This window comes from Pelophylax lessonae, assembly GCF_965119305.1.
Source record: "Pelophylax lessonae genome assembly, chromosome: 3".
Lineage (NCBI taxonomy): Eukaryota > Metazoa > Chordata > Amphibia > Anura > Ranidae > Pelophylax > Pelophylax lessonae.
This window is the reverse complement of record NC_138770.1, coordinates 491,898,587-491,911,491: the sequence shown is the minus strand read 5'-3', so window position 1 is coordinate 491,911,491 and position 12,905 is coordinate 491,898,587. Positions and strand designations below refer to the sequence as shown.

At 45.1% G+C, this 12,905-nt stretch overlaps 1 protein-coding gene across 6 annotated transcripts in view; it reads right to left on the bottom strand.

Moving 5' to 3' along the window:
• The window catches only part of EDARADD (EDAR associated via death domain), a 191,091-nt gene that overhangs the window by 114,524 nt on the left and 63,662 nt on the right, over positions 1 to 12,905 (bottom strand). For all 6 annotated transcript variants that reach the window (XM_082249733.1, XM_082249735.1, XM_082249737.1 and 3 more), the window contains exon 3: positions 6,436 to 6,475. In XM_082249733.1, coding sequence (XP_082105859.1) covers positions 6,436 to 6,475 — 40 coding nt within the window. The remainder of the gene's footprint in view (positions 1 to 6,435; positions 6,476 to 12,905) is intronic.

The following is a 12,905-nucleotide window of genomic DNA, read 5'->3' as shown; positions in this document are numbered from 1 at the left end:
TCGTGGACACAGAGGGGTTTCTCCACAACGCCAGTTGCCGTAGGGATTTGGACTGTCGTGTCTGCGTGAAGGGAGGTCAGAACATAAACATCCCGTGTATCCTTCCACTTCACCGCAAGTAATTTGTCCGTTTTCAAGCAGGCTCTCGCCCCCCGACTAAGACGGGAATTTACAAGCCGTTGGGGGAAGCCCCGGCGATTACGTCGCATGGTGCCACATGCGCCAATTTGTAATTCGAGCAGGTGACTAAATAGTGGCACGCTTGTATAAAAGTTGTCCACGTACAAATGGTACCCCTTTCCGGATAAGGGTGACACCAAGTCCCAAACGATCTTACCGCTGCTCCCTATGTAGTCTGGGCAGTTGGGGGGCTCCACAGTGCTATCTTTACCCTCATAGACCCGGAAACTAACTGTATAGCCTGTGGCCCTGTCACACAATTTATACAGTTTGACCCCGTACTTGGCACGCTTGCTGGGGAGGTACTGTTTCATAGCAAGGCGGCCAGTAAATTTAATCAGGGACTCGTCAACGCAGACAACTTGTTCGGGGGTAAACAAGGCTGCAAACCGCTGATTGAAGTGGTCTATGAGGGGCCGAATTTTGTGGAGCCGATCGTATTCAGGGTCTCCCCGAGGACGACAGAGTTCATTGTTGCTGAAATGCATAAATCGCAGAATTTGCTTGTATCTCCCCCTGGACATGGAGGCAGAGTACATGCGCATATGGTGAGCTGGGCTAGTGGACCAATATAGCCGCAATTCACTCTGTTTAGTTATGCCCATGTGGAGGGAAAGGCCCAGAAAGATCTTAAATTCGGAAACCGTTATAGGATTCCAGCCGAATGGTCTGGCAAGGTGCGAATTTGGGTTGGCGGCGATAAATTGTTGAGCATATAAATTTGATTGATCCACAATAGATCTGTAAAGATCTTCCGTGAAGAACAGCTCAAAAAAGTTCAGGGGCGTAAAACCAGCTGTCTCCACGTGGATTCCAGGTTGGGCGGTGAATGGGGGAAGTACTGGCGCTGTAGAATCAGTGGGTTGCCAATTGGGATATGCCAGCGCATCAGGGAGGGCACTATGGGCTCTACGGGCCTGTCTTCGAATACGCGGTGGCTGCGGGCCACTACTCGTGCTAGCCACCGCACCAGCTTCAACTGCACTTAGGGGACTCGCCACGTCACCTGGTGCTACTGCAGTGCTTTTTGTACTAGGTCCAGGGTGTACTAGGCCGCTGGCGCTTGCCAGGTCGCCAGAAAAATGAGCGGCACTAGTAACCACACTCTGCTCCATACGAGCACCCTGCGATTCCTGCATCTCAACAACTTCAGAATGGGGTCGGGTACGCCTGGGTCTAACAGGGACCCATCTGTCGTCAGAGCTGTCTGTCAGGGAGCCGCTGCTGTCATCAGGTTCATATACTGACACTAATTCGGTCATTGTAGCTTCCCCATCGCTATCAGATGACTCGGACAGCATATAACTGATAAGCTCTTCATCTTTGTACGAACGTTTGGTCATTTTGGTAACTAAATTTACCCGTACAGTGATGCGACTCACAGGTAATAAAAGCACCTGGTTGTCGAAGGCTATTTCAAGCGCTACCAAAAAAACTGCTAATGCTAGCAGGGATCAGGCCTGACTCTGCTAACACAGCGGTTTTGTGTCTTGTGTTTTTTTGTAAGTGACAGTAATCTATTGATTACTACACTTACCTGGGTGAAAGGGTTAAACGCAGGTGCTGGCAGGAATCAGTGCTGACCGTGCAAACACCGCGTTTTGGGAACCCTAAACTATGGGGGCGCTAGTATAGTTCTGATCAGATCAGATATTGATCTGTTCAAACACTATACTAGAAATGGAAGTGTATGTGCGTGCGTGCGTGCGTGTGTGGTAATCAAGGGGTTACTTCTAAACTATGCGCCGGGGATCTGGGGGGGGGTGGCGGGGACCCTAAACCTCCTTTGGGAAAGAAACTAACTCGCGAGCGCAACCTCAAGTCACAATGACACTAATACAAAATACAGTAAAAACAGTATATTATGTGTGTATTAGTGCTAATGTGACAGAGGGTGTAGGGGTTAACTGGATGTGATCAGGGGGGGATCAGGGGTTTAAATCTTTATTGGAAGGGGCTGGCGGGTATCCTAAGGATAAAAGGAACGGTGGCAAGCGCTAAACCTGGTCACAAGTCACACTTATACGGGTATATAGAAAATGCTATATACTGTATACAGTGTGCGTTGTGGCAGGGGCTGTAGGGGTGATCAGGGGAGGATCAGGGGATTAAATCTTTATTGGGCGGGTGGCGGGGACCCTAAACCTCCTTGGGACAGAAACTTAGTCGCCTGCGCTAATTCTGATCACAATGACACTAATACAAATATACAAAAACACAGTATATTACGTTTGTATTAGTGCTGATGTGACAGAGGGTGTAGGAGTTAACTAGCGGTGATCAGGGGGGAATCAGGGGGGATCAGGGGTTTAAATCTTTATTTGGCGGGGGTGGCGGGTAATTTAAGTGGAAAAGGGGGGGTCGCAAGCGCTACACCTGACCACAAATCACACTTATACGGGTATATAGCAAAATGCTATATACTGTATACGGTGTGTGTTATGGCAGGGGGTGTAGGGGTGATCAGGGGGGGGTCAGGGGCTTAAATCTTTATTGGGCGGGTGGCGGGGACCCTAAACCTTCTTGGGACAGAAACTTAGTCGCCTGCGCTAATTCTGATCACAATGACACTAATACAAAAATACAATAACACCGTATATTGCGTTTGTATTAGTGCTGATGTGACAGAGGGTGTAGGGGTTAACGGCGGTGATCAGGGGGGGGTCAGGGGAGATCAGTGGGTTAAATCTTTATTAGGGGGGGGTGGGGGGTAATTTGAGTGGAAAAGGGGGGGTCGCAAGCGCTACACCTGACCACAAATCACACGTATACAGGTATATAGGTAACTGCTATATGCTGTATACAGTGTGTATTGTGTCAGGGACTGTAGGGGTTAATTGGGGGGGCGATCGGGGGGTAAATGTGCCTATCTAAGTGTAGAAGTGTGTACTTTGTGCTTACTTACAGTTAGATGTGCTCTCCTCTCACGCTGGATCCAAAAAGACCGTTGTGGGGGGAGGGCACATCTCCTCTAAGCCTGTGTTTACATTTCACAGGCTTAGAGGATGATCTGATTGGGCAGGACCGATCAACAGGTCCAGACCAAAAATGATTGGCCTGGACCTGATGACTGATCGGTTCTGAACCCAATCGAGTCATCGGCGGGACCTCGGGAGCGCGCGCGCGCGCGCCAGAGCGGCTCAGGCTAGTGACGTTAATTAACGTCACTCTGCCTGGCCGGGGCTGACCGCCGCAGTAAATCTACTTGCGGCAGTCGGCAAGCGGTTAAGTGTTGGGACCCTTACTTTTTAATATCTTTATAAATGATATAGGGTCTGGGATTAGAAGTAGCATTTCAGTCTTTGCTGATGACACCAAGCTTTGAAGTGGAATAACTTCTTTACAGGATGTCTCCAACTTACAAGCTGATCTCAATGCACTGTTTCATTGGGCAACTATGTGGCAAATGAGGTTTAATGTTGATAAATGTAAAGTTATGCACTTGGGGGCTAAGAATATGCATGCATCATACATACTAGGGAGAGTAGAACTGGGGGAATCCATAGCGGAGAAGGATCTGGGTGTTCTGGTAGATCATAAGCTTAATAATAGCATGCAATGCCAAGCTGCGGTTTCCAAAGCAAGCAAAGTCCTTTCTTGTATTAACAGAGGCATGGAGTCCAGAGAGAGAGATATAATTTTGCCCCTGTACAAATTATTAGTAATACCTTATCTGGAATATGCAGTTCAGTTTTGGGCACCAGTTCTTAAAAAGGATATTGGGGAACTGGAGAAAGTGCAGAGAAGGGCAACCAAACTGATAAGAGGCATGGAGGACCTCAGCTATGAGAAAAGATTAGAGGAACTGAATTTATTCTCTCTTGAGAAGAGGAAATTAAGGGGGGATATGATCAACATGTATAAATACATAAGGGGTCCATATAGTGAACTTGGTGTTGAGTTGTTCACTTTAAGGTCAACACAGAGGACAAGGGGGCACTCTTTACGTCTAGAGGAAAACAGATTTCGTCTCCAAATACGGAAAGGTTTCTTCACCATAAGGGCTGTGAAAATGTGGAATAGACTCCCTCCATAGGGGGTTCTGGCTAGCTCACTAGATTGCTTTAAAAAAGACCTGGGTGTACATAATATAAATGGGTACTAAAAATTTTTTTTTTAGGTAAAGTTGATCCAGGGAATATCCGATTGCCTCTCGGGGGATCAGGAAGGAATTTTTTTCCCCTGCTGTAGAAAATTGGATCATACTTTGCTGGGATTTATTTTTGCTTTCCTCTGGATCAACAGCAGGTATAGGATTGTGTATATGGGATTGTATGGTAGAGTTTTCAATACTGCTTTTTTTTTTTTTTTTTTAATGGTTGAACCGGATGGACGTGAGTCTTTTTTCAACCTGACTAACTATGTAACTATGTAACTCTATGACAAGTAATAAAATACCTATAAGGTATTTGCATGCATGCATTTAAAATGACAATCACGCCTTATACTGGATCAAGAGGTTGAAAATAACCCTTCAGGATATAATTAAAATTAGTGCTAATAAAAATTCCGCTTTTCCATCTCCCCCCCCCCCCCCACCACTACCTTTGGACAGTTTTGTTATTCTGGGGGGGGTCGGGTACCTGGTTTTGACAGATACCCTCTCCCGCTTCTGGTCAGATTGCCATAGTGGATCCAATGAAAATTCTCCTCCCTCCCTCCCTCCCCAAAGCCTTCTTGGACATGTCTCAAGTCCCTTAAGGATACAGGACCATTCACAAAGCTTGCTCATGCACAGTGGGCAGCCGGCTGTGAAGCCGCAAGGAGTCACAGCTGGCTGTCCATATTTAACATGCTGGTGCTAGGAAATAAAGACCAGCAAAGAACTGGCACGGGTTAGGATGGTGCTGGATCCTTGGACAGGTAAATGTCTACAAGTATCTGTAGATGCTGACTTTTCTTTATTTGTTCCTAGGGTGAAGAGCTGCTTTAAAATCAGTGAACATTCACTTTGCAAATGAATATTGTCTAACACTGTAGTAAATCAACCCCATTGTCTCTTATCTTCTGAGGAAGCAACCTTGTAAAGTCAAGCAGTTGACTCACAGAAGGTCACCTCTAAATATAGCATTGTGCAGCAAATTCCTGGAGAGGCAGATGAAATTTGTTCAGTAGGTGGACCTGCTGACCCTGCTCCACTCAACCACAGTCAATCGTTTCAGTCAACGTTTTTTTAAAGGAGCCAGCTGATACCCCAGCTAAAGTACCCCGTTTCCCTGAAAATAAGCCCTACCCTGAAAATAAGACCTAGCTTTAATTTTGGGGATGGCTGCAATATAAGCCCTACCCCAAAAATAAGCCCTAGTTAAAGTCGTTGTAAAAACATGCAATCCGTTTTGTAAAAAGATTATATAATATGCTGTGTGTCTCCTTTTGTAACTTTATTGTGGAATATACCTTATTTACAGTGCCGCTGGGTGCTCACATGACCTACCGTAGATCTTCTGCTCTCCTCCCGGTTGACGTCAGCGGCCCCTTACTCTGCAGTGCTCAAAGCTGGGAAGAAGAGTTCCGGTGGGTCATGTGAGCACCCAACGGTGCTGTAAATAGGGTTTTTTCCCCTATAAAAATACAAGAGGAGACACACTGCACATTCTATAATCTTTTTACAAAACTGATTTTTGGGATTACAGAATGTCCTAATGCTGACTCCTGAGCTGACAGGGAAGACAGGGGACACAGGACATTTTTTTAAAAACATTTTATTGTTTTATTCCAGGTTTTTTAGAACAAAGAGAGGGGTAAATTACACAGTATACTGTGCTTGTCTATCATGCCCTAAAGGATCAGGATTTTTTTTTGTTAGGGTTTCAACCACTTTAGGAGCGTCATGATGACATGACTGTTTTTGAATAAATGTAAATTATTGTACATACCATAAATAAATAGGAAACCCCCTGAAAATAAGCCCTAGTGTGTTTTTTGTAGCCAAAATTAATATAAGACCCGGCCTTATTTTCGGGGAAACATGGGTGTCATGCTCAGACTAGGTAAGTAAAGCTAAAAAACAAGCAAATATCAATCTTTTTTAAGTAACCCTAAGTAATTACAATAATTAAAGACTGAGTATTCAAATTTCCACAAACGTTAATTGATTCTCTTCAAAAACAGCAATAAAGCCAACATACAGCAAGCATTACACCCTGAGGGCCATGGCAAAGGCGGAACCAAGCAAAACATTAAGCTGTGCCAAAGACAGTTAGTAAGTTTTCTTTTAATGTTAACGTATCATAATACTGTAAAGGATTGCTTTACCTTTAGGAAGTGCCGTATCTTGTACTGGATACTTGTCTGTCTGTAAAGAGCCAGGCAGTCTATTATTAAAGCATCATAGAAAAATCACCAGCATTGCATCATGGCTTTCAGAAACTTGTATAAATGGACCTGTGTACTGCTGTACAAAGACTTCATGGTTATTCATTTATTTTCTCTGTAATTTGCATAGGGCTATGGTCACATAAAACGTAAACCTATCTTTCATAGGGTACAGTGTAATAAAAGTGTATATATTTCTTACATGTTATGCCCAACAAATGTATTTATAGGTCTATTATATTATACTGAGCTCTTAGGCCCCTTTCACACTTGTGCGACTTGTCCTGCGATTTGGGACTACAAAACCGCATGACAAGTTGTCCTCCATGATTTCCAATGAGTACCGTTCATATCTGTGCGACGTGAAGTCACACCGACTTCAAAGTAGTCCCTGCACATCTTTGGCCCAATTTTAATGCGTTTTGAGGTCCAAAGACATAGGCATTGCTTCAAGCCCAGTCAAAATCAAATCAAAATCGCAGTTTTGGGATTTGTCATTCACATCTGGGCGTTTTGAAATTGTGGGCAGAATTGTGGCAGATCTGCCCACGATTAAAAATGCCAAGGTGTAAATGCAGCATAAAGGATGGGAGCCACGGAGCCCAGACATCTTATGGCATCCTACTCTTCCTGCTCCAGGCCATAGATGGACTGCTAGGCTGGGAGAGAGAAAAGAAGAAACCTGATTGGCTGCAAGGAAGGGTGGGCTTATAGCACTGCCCACTGTACCGTTCATTCAACCATCTGTTCAGCAGTCATGGAATGTTTTGCATTATGGAAATCTATAGTACCTATGCTATAAATGGAGCATGGGGGTAGAAAGGTTAGGCATAGTTGTCACTTTTGAAGAGTGCCTGTCACAGGTGCAACTGATGATATTAACCCCCAACACACCAGAAGATCATTGTCGTGTGAGTATCCAGCTGCAGAGGACTGAAGATTTTTCCTTTAAATTTCTATACATTTTCTACAGCACATGGGAAATACATCATTGCTGGTAACTGCTGTTTTTCACCAAGCTTTAGCTTAAAAAAAAAAAAAAGTTAGTTGGAGTTAGCCTTTAATTATTATGTGCTTAACCACTTCTAACAGCTCTATGGTGCGCGTGTGCACTGCCAATCAGCGGGTCCGCCGGCCACCCCAGGTTAATTTAGGGGAATGACAGATCAGCTGCTAGCCTATGTAAACAATCAGGAACATGGATCTCTCTCTTCCTGCAGTCAGTCCATTCCCCACACAGTTAGCAAGCACTCTCTAGGAGCACACCTAACCCTTTGATCGCCCCTGATGTTAATTCCTTCCCTGTCAGTGTCATTTATACAGTGACAGGGCATTTTTTTTTAGCACTGATCACTGTATTAGTGTCACTGGTCCCCAAAAAGTGTCATTTAGTGTCAGATTTGTCCACGACAATATCGCAGTCCTGCTAAAAATCGCTGATCGCCGCCATTACTAATAAAAGCAAAAAGAAAAAATAAAATGTCCAAAAATCTATCCCATAGTTTGTAGAAACTATACCTTTTGCAAAAACCAATCAATATACTCGTTTTGGGATTTTTTTTTTACCAAAAATATGTAGCAGAATATATATTGGCCTAAATTGATGAAGAAATTAGATTTTTTACATTTTTTTTATTAGATGTGTTTTATAGCACAAAGTAAAAAATATTTTTTTCAAAATTGCCTGTCTTTCTTTGTTTTTAGCTCAAAAAATTGCAGAGGTGATAAAATACCACCTAAAGAAAGCTCTATATGTGGAAAAAAGGACATACATTTTATTTGGGTACAGCATCGCACGACCGCCGCTCAATTGTCAGTTAAAGTAGCGCAGTGCCGAATTGCAAAAAATGGCCTGGTCGGGAAGGGGGTAAAACCCTGTCGGAGGCGCATGCGCGGCAGCTCCTAAGATGGCCGCTTGAAGCTGGAGCTCCGTCCCGCCTCGGATGATCACGGATCCCCAAGCCGCTATAACAGCTCGTATTGTGTCACCGGAGATACCGCCAGGTGGGGGAACATCAGCGGCACCGTTCTATGCATCCGGGATCGGTCCGCAGGGATCTCTCAGCGTCCTTTCTCACTTCGGAAAGCCTGACAGGGAGAGTTAAGATGGCGGACACCGCTCTTCAGAGCCCACACAGACCGCCAGAGCTCGCCTCACAATTGGGACAGGAATATACACTCTGCTCGGTTGGGACTCGCCTGTGAGTATTCCTCATGTGGAATCTGCATCTCCTGCATCCACTGAATCCTTACTGGGCCTTATGCTCCATACCCTCCCGGGAACTCCTATGGAGGCGAGCGTGGCCTTCCCGCCATCACCTTATTCTGGGGCTGTGCTCTCACCTGGACCTCAGGCTCAAACGGAGGCCATGTTCTCTAAATTTGCTGAGATGTTAGACAGAGGCTTCACTACCACTGCTGCTAAAATCACAGGGGACATTAAAGCTGACCTTTCTAATATTGGCTCACGTATTGAAGCTATTGAGGGCAAAATGGATCTCACTATCATTAAAACGAATCAGAACTCTGACCGTATTCAAGAGCTACATGAACAATTAGAAGCTGCCTTCTTAAAAATTGATGACCTAGAAAACAGGAGTCGGCGCTACAATTTTAGAATCCGGGGGATCCCGGAATCTTTCCAGGAAGTTCACACCACAGTACAATCCCTAATAAAGGAACTTCTGCCTGATGTAGCTCCTCACAAGCTCGAGCTGGACAGGGCTCACAGGGCGCTGCAGTCACGGCGCCAAGATGGTCTCCCTAGAGACATTATAGTAAAACCTCATTATTATAGCGTCAAAGAAGAAGCCATGTGCAAGTCTCGCTATAATGACCACCTCACTTTCCAAGGTTTGCCCAGTCAAATTTTTACAGATTTATCCCCCTCCACCATCCAACGCCGCAGATCCTTCAAACCATTGCTGGCGGCCCTGGTTCAGCATAACATCAAGTATAGATGGTCGTTCCCATTCAGCCTCAAGTTTGACTATAAGCAGAAGTCTTACGCTTTCTCCTCCTTTCAGGAGGGTGAAAAGCTCCTGTTGAAACTGCGCATCATTCCTCACCTCCGCGTGCGGCAGCTCCCAGCTCATCCAAGCGTCAGATGCCTACTAGCCCTGTCTCCCCCCTGTGGCACAAGTCAGCACCCAAGAAGTCTAAAGATGGTCGTCCTCCCTGAAAGGCTCCAGTTCACACTTAGAACCTTTTTCTTCATTCCACAGTGATGTCTGGAACTCTCCAGTTGCTACCCTGTAACAGCGGGTGACATTTCTACCTTTTCTTCCCCCTGGGGTTTTTTTTTTTTTTTTCCTCATTTTCAGTTCTCATTTTTGAGACCTTCATGACTCTCGGGTGACTAGGTTTTGTACCAATGAAGGAAAATGTATTCCATAGTTTGTCGTTGTTCTCATTTTTGATAGCCTGGATCCCCCTTGGCTGGGCTTGCCTGTCCAGTTCACTGGGTCGGTCGGGGCCTGGGGTCTTATTGACATTTTCCATTTCCAATGGCATTGTTTTGTTTATTTCTAATGCTTACCTAGTTGCATTTGTAGTCTTTTGCTTCCTTCAAGGCTACATATGGGTTTTTGGCTGCTGTTTTCACCTTATAGTGCTATTATGCTTTTGTTGGGCATCCGGATCTTCTGATCATGCCCCACTTCCCATCTTGGTTACTGGTTTTCCCGGCTAGCCAACATGGGATCGTCCCTCTCTACTGAGGGGGGTGCTCGTTCTGATAAACAGTCCTTTTGGACCGTGTTTGTTGTTTTTCCTTGTATGTCTTATATGTTTATGCGTACATTATTACTGTTTATGCAACTCAATGTTCCTTGATAGGGTTCCTGGGATTAGCATTACTTATCCAGACGGATGCACTTTGTGCCTGGAACTCTACTTCTCCTTCCTATCCTCACCTGTTTTTCTTTTCTTTGACCCCTTTTCTTTTTTATTAATGTCCAGGGAGACCTCCTCATGGCACTTCCGGATCTCTACGTCCTCTAACACGCTGGGTGGTGTCCTCATCATCTTTTTAGGTAAGGTCATTTATCTACAGCTGGGTCGCACTCCCTACATGTATGGCTCCCAACAATGAATCCACTCCGCAACTTCGCTTAGCCTCACAAAATACACAGGGCTTGAACTCACCAATAAAGCGTAGAAAAGTGCTCCAATACTTCCACTCCCAGAAAGTGGACATACTTTTGCTCCAGGAGACGCACTTCCCGGCACACTATAGACCTTCCTTTTTACATGCAAATTACCCGACTTTTATATGGCCAACGCCCCTAATAAAACTAAGGGGGTTGCAATCCTATTGTCTCGTAATTGCACTTTTACTCTTGTCTCAACCTATTCAGACCCCGAGGGCAGGTATCTCCTAGTTAAAGGATATTTTGCAGGTACCCTGTATTCTCTGATATCTTACTATGCCCCCAATCAGAACCAGCTCCAGTTTTTTTGGTCTATATTTGATACCCTGGGTCCTCTCTTGGAGGGAGTGAGGATTTTTGGGGGCGACTCTAATGTGGCATTTGACCAACGTCTAGATAAACGGAAACCACCCATTGCTCAGGGTTTGGCTCCTTCTAAACAGAGCCTGAGTATATGCAAATTGCTAGACAGTCAGGGCCTGGTGGACATTTGGAGGGAAACCAACCCCACTGGGAAGGACTACACACACTTTTCCCATCCACACCTCTCCTTTGCCAGGATTGCCCATGTCCTAGTGTCATCACAACATGTTCCCCTGGCCAGAAAAGCTTACATCAAGGGCTCCATGTGGTCTGATCACTCTGGAGTCTTCCTGCAGTTTATGGGAGGCGAGAACCTTGCTCGCGAGTTTCGGTGGAAACTCAATGAGTCTCTCCTTAGCAACCCCAGCATTGTTACAGAGATTGAAAAGGCTATACAGGAATATTTCCATCTGAACAGCTCCCAGGAGACCTCACCTGAGATCCTCTGGGCGGCTCACAAAGCCACGATTAGGGGGGTCTTGATTCAAATATCTTCCCGCATCCGTAAATCAAGGAAAATTGACATTGAGAGGCTGGAAAAAAATTTTCAGGACTTGGGTAGGCTTCATAAATTGAATCCTTCCAGGCATTCTGCAGAAGCATTAGGGGCTGCTAGACTAGCTTTAAACATGGCTCTGACTACCAAAGCTGAAAAATATTTGCGATGGTCCTCAGCCATATTTTATCGCCACACAGATAGGATTGGCACGATTTTAGCCAGAAGGCTACACCCCCAGGCACGCTCATACACCCTTCCAAAACTAAAAGTCGCGGGCAGGAGGTTGACTCAAAATCCACAATGCATTTTGCAACATTTTAAAGACTACTTTCAGAGGATCTATAATCCCTCCTCCACTCCAGATCCCTCGGTGGTGAACGATTATCTATCCTCCGTTGCTCTCCCTAAGCTTAGGGAGACGCACCGGTCTATACTCGAACAACCGTTTACGGTTGAGGAGGTCAACTTGACTATTAAAAAATTGAAGACGGCTTCAGCACCAGGCCCAGATGGTTTTCCCAACATCTATTATACGTATGCCTCCACTTTAGCGCCCTATTTGACTGACTTTTTCAACAGTCTACGCTCTGGTGCTCCACTAGATAAGACTTTGAATTCCGCATTCATCTCGGTTTTGCCCAAGTCGGGGAAGGATCCAAGTCTAGTCGACAATTATCGTCCTATTTCGCTTATCAACAATGATATTAAACTATTGACCAAAATTTTGGCGGACCGCTTAGCTACATTTATTGCATCCTATATTCATAAGGATCAGGTGAGCTTTATACCAGGGCGGGGGGGACCGGATCAGACACGCAGGGAAAATGACCTTATCTCCCTCCTTCAGTCACATTGGGATGGTGGGACTCCTCAGAAAGGGTTCTTGCTTTCATTAGACCTTCATAAGGCATTTGATTCCATCTCTTGGGGGTAACTATTTGAGGTGCTTCAGGGTTGGGGCTTTGGTGACCACTTCTTGAACATAGTTAGGGCACTTTACTCCGCCCCAGTGGCACAAATTAAACTTCAGGGGTTCTACTCGGATAACTTGAAGATCTCTAGCGGCACGAGACTTTATTTGCTATTGCGATTGAGTCATTGGCCATCTCCATTAGGGACAATCCTGACATCAAAGGGGTCCAATGTTGGCCTACTATGCATAAATGTGCTCTATACGCTGATGATTTATTGTTATTCCTTACGTCTCCCATGGTTTCTCTTCCACATGTATGCCAGGCTCTTAACGCATTCTCAAAAGCTTCTGGTTTAAAGATAAACTATTCCAAGTCACAAGCGTTGAATATAAACCTATCTCCCCCAGAGGTGCTCCAACTCCAGAATAATTTTGATTTTATATGGGCTTCTTCCTCCAGTCCCTACCTGGGTATCACGTTAAC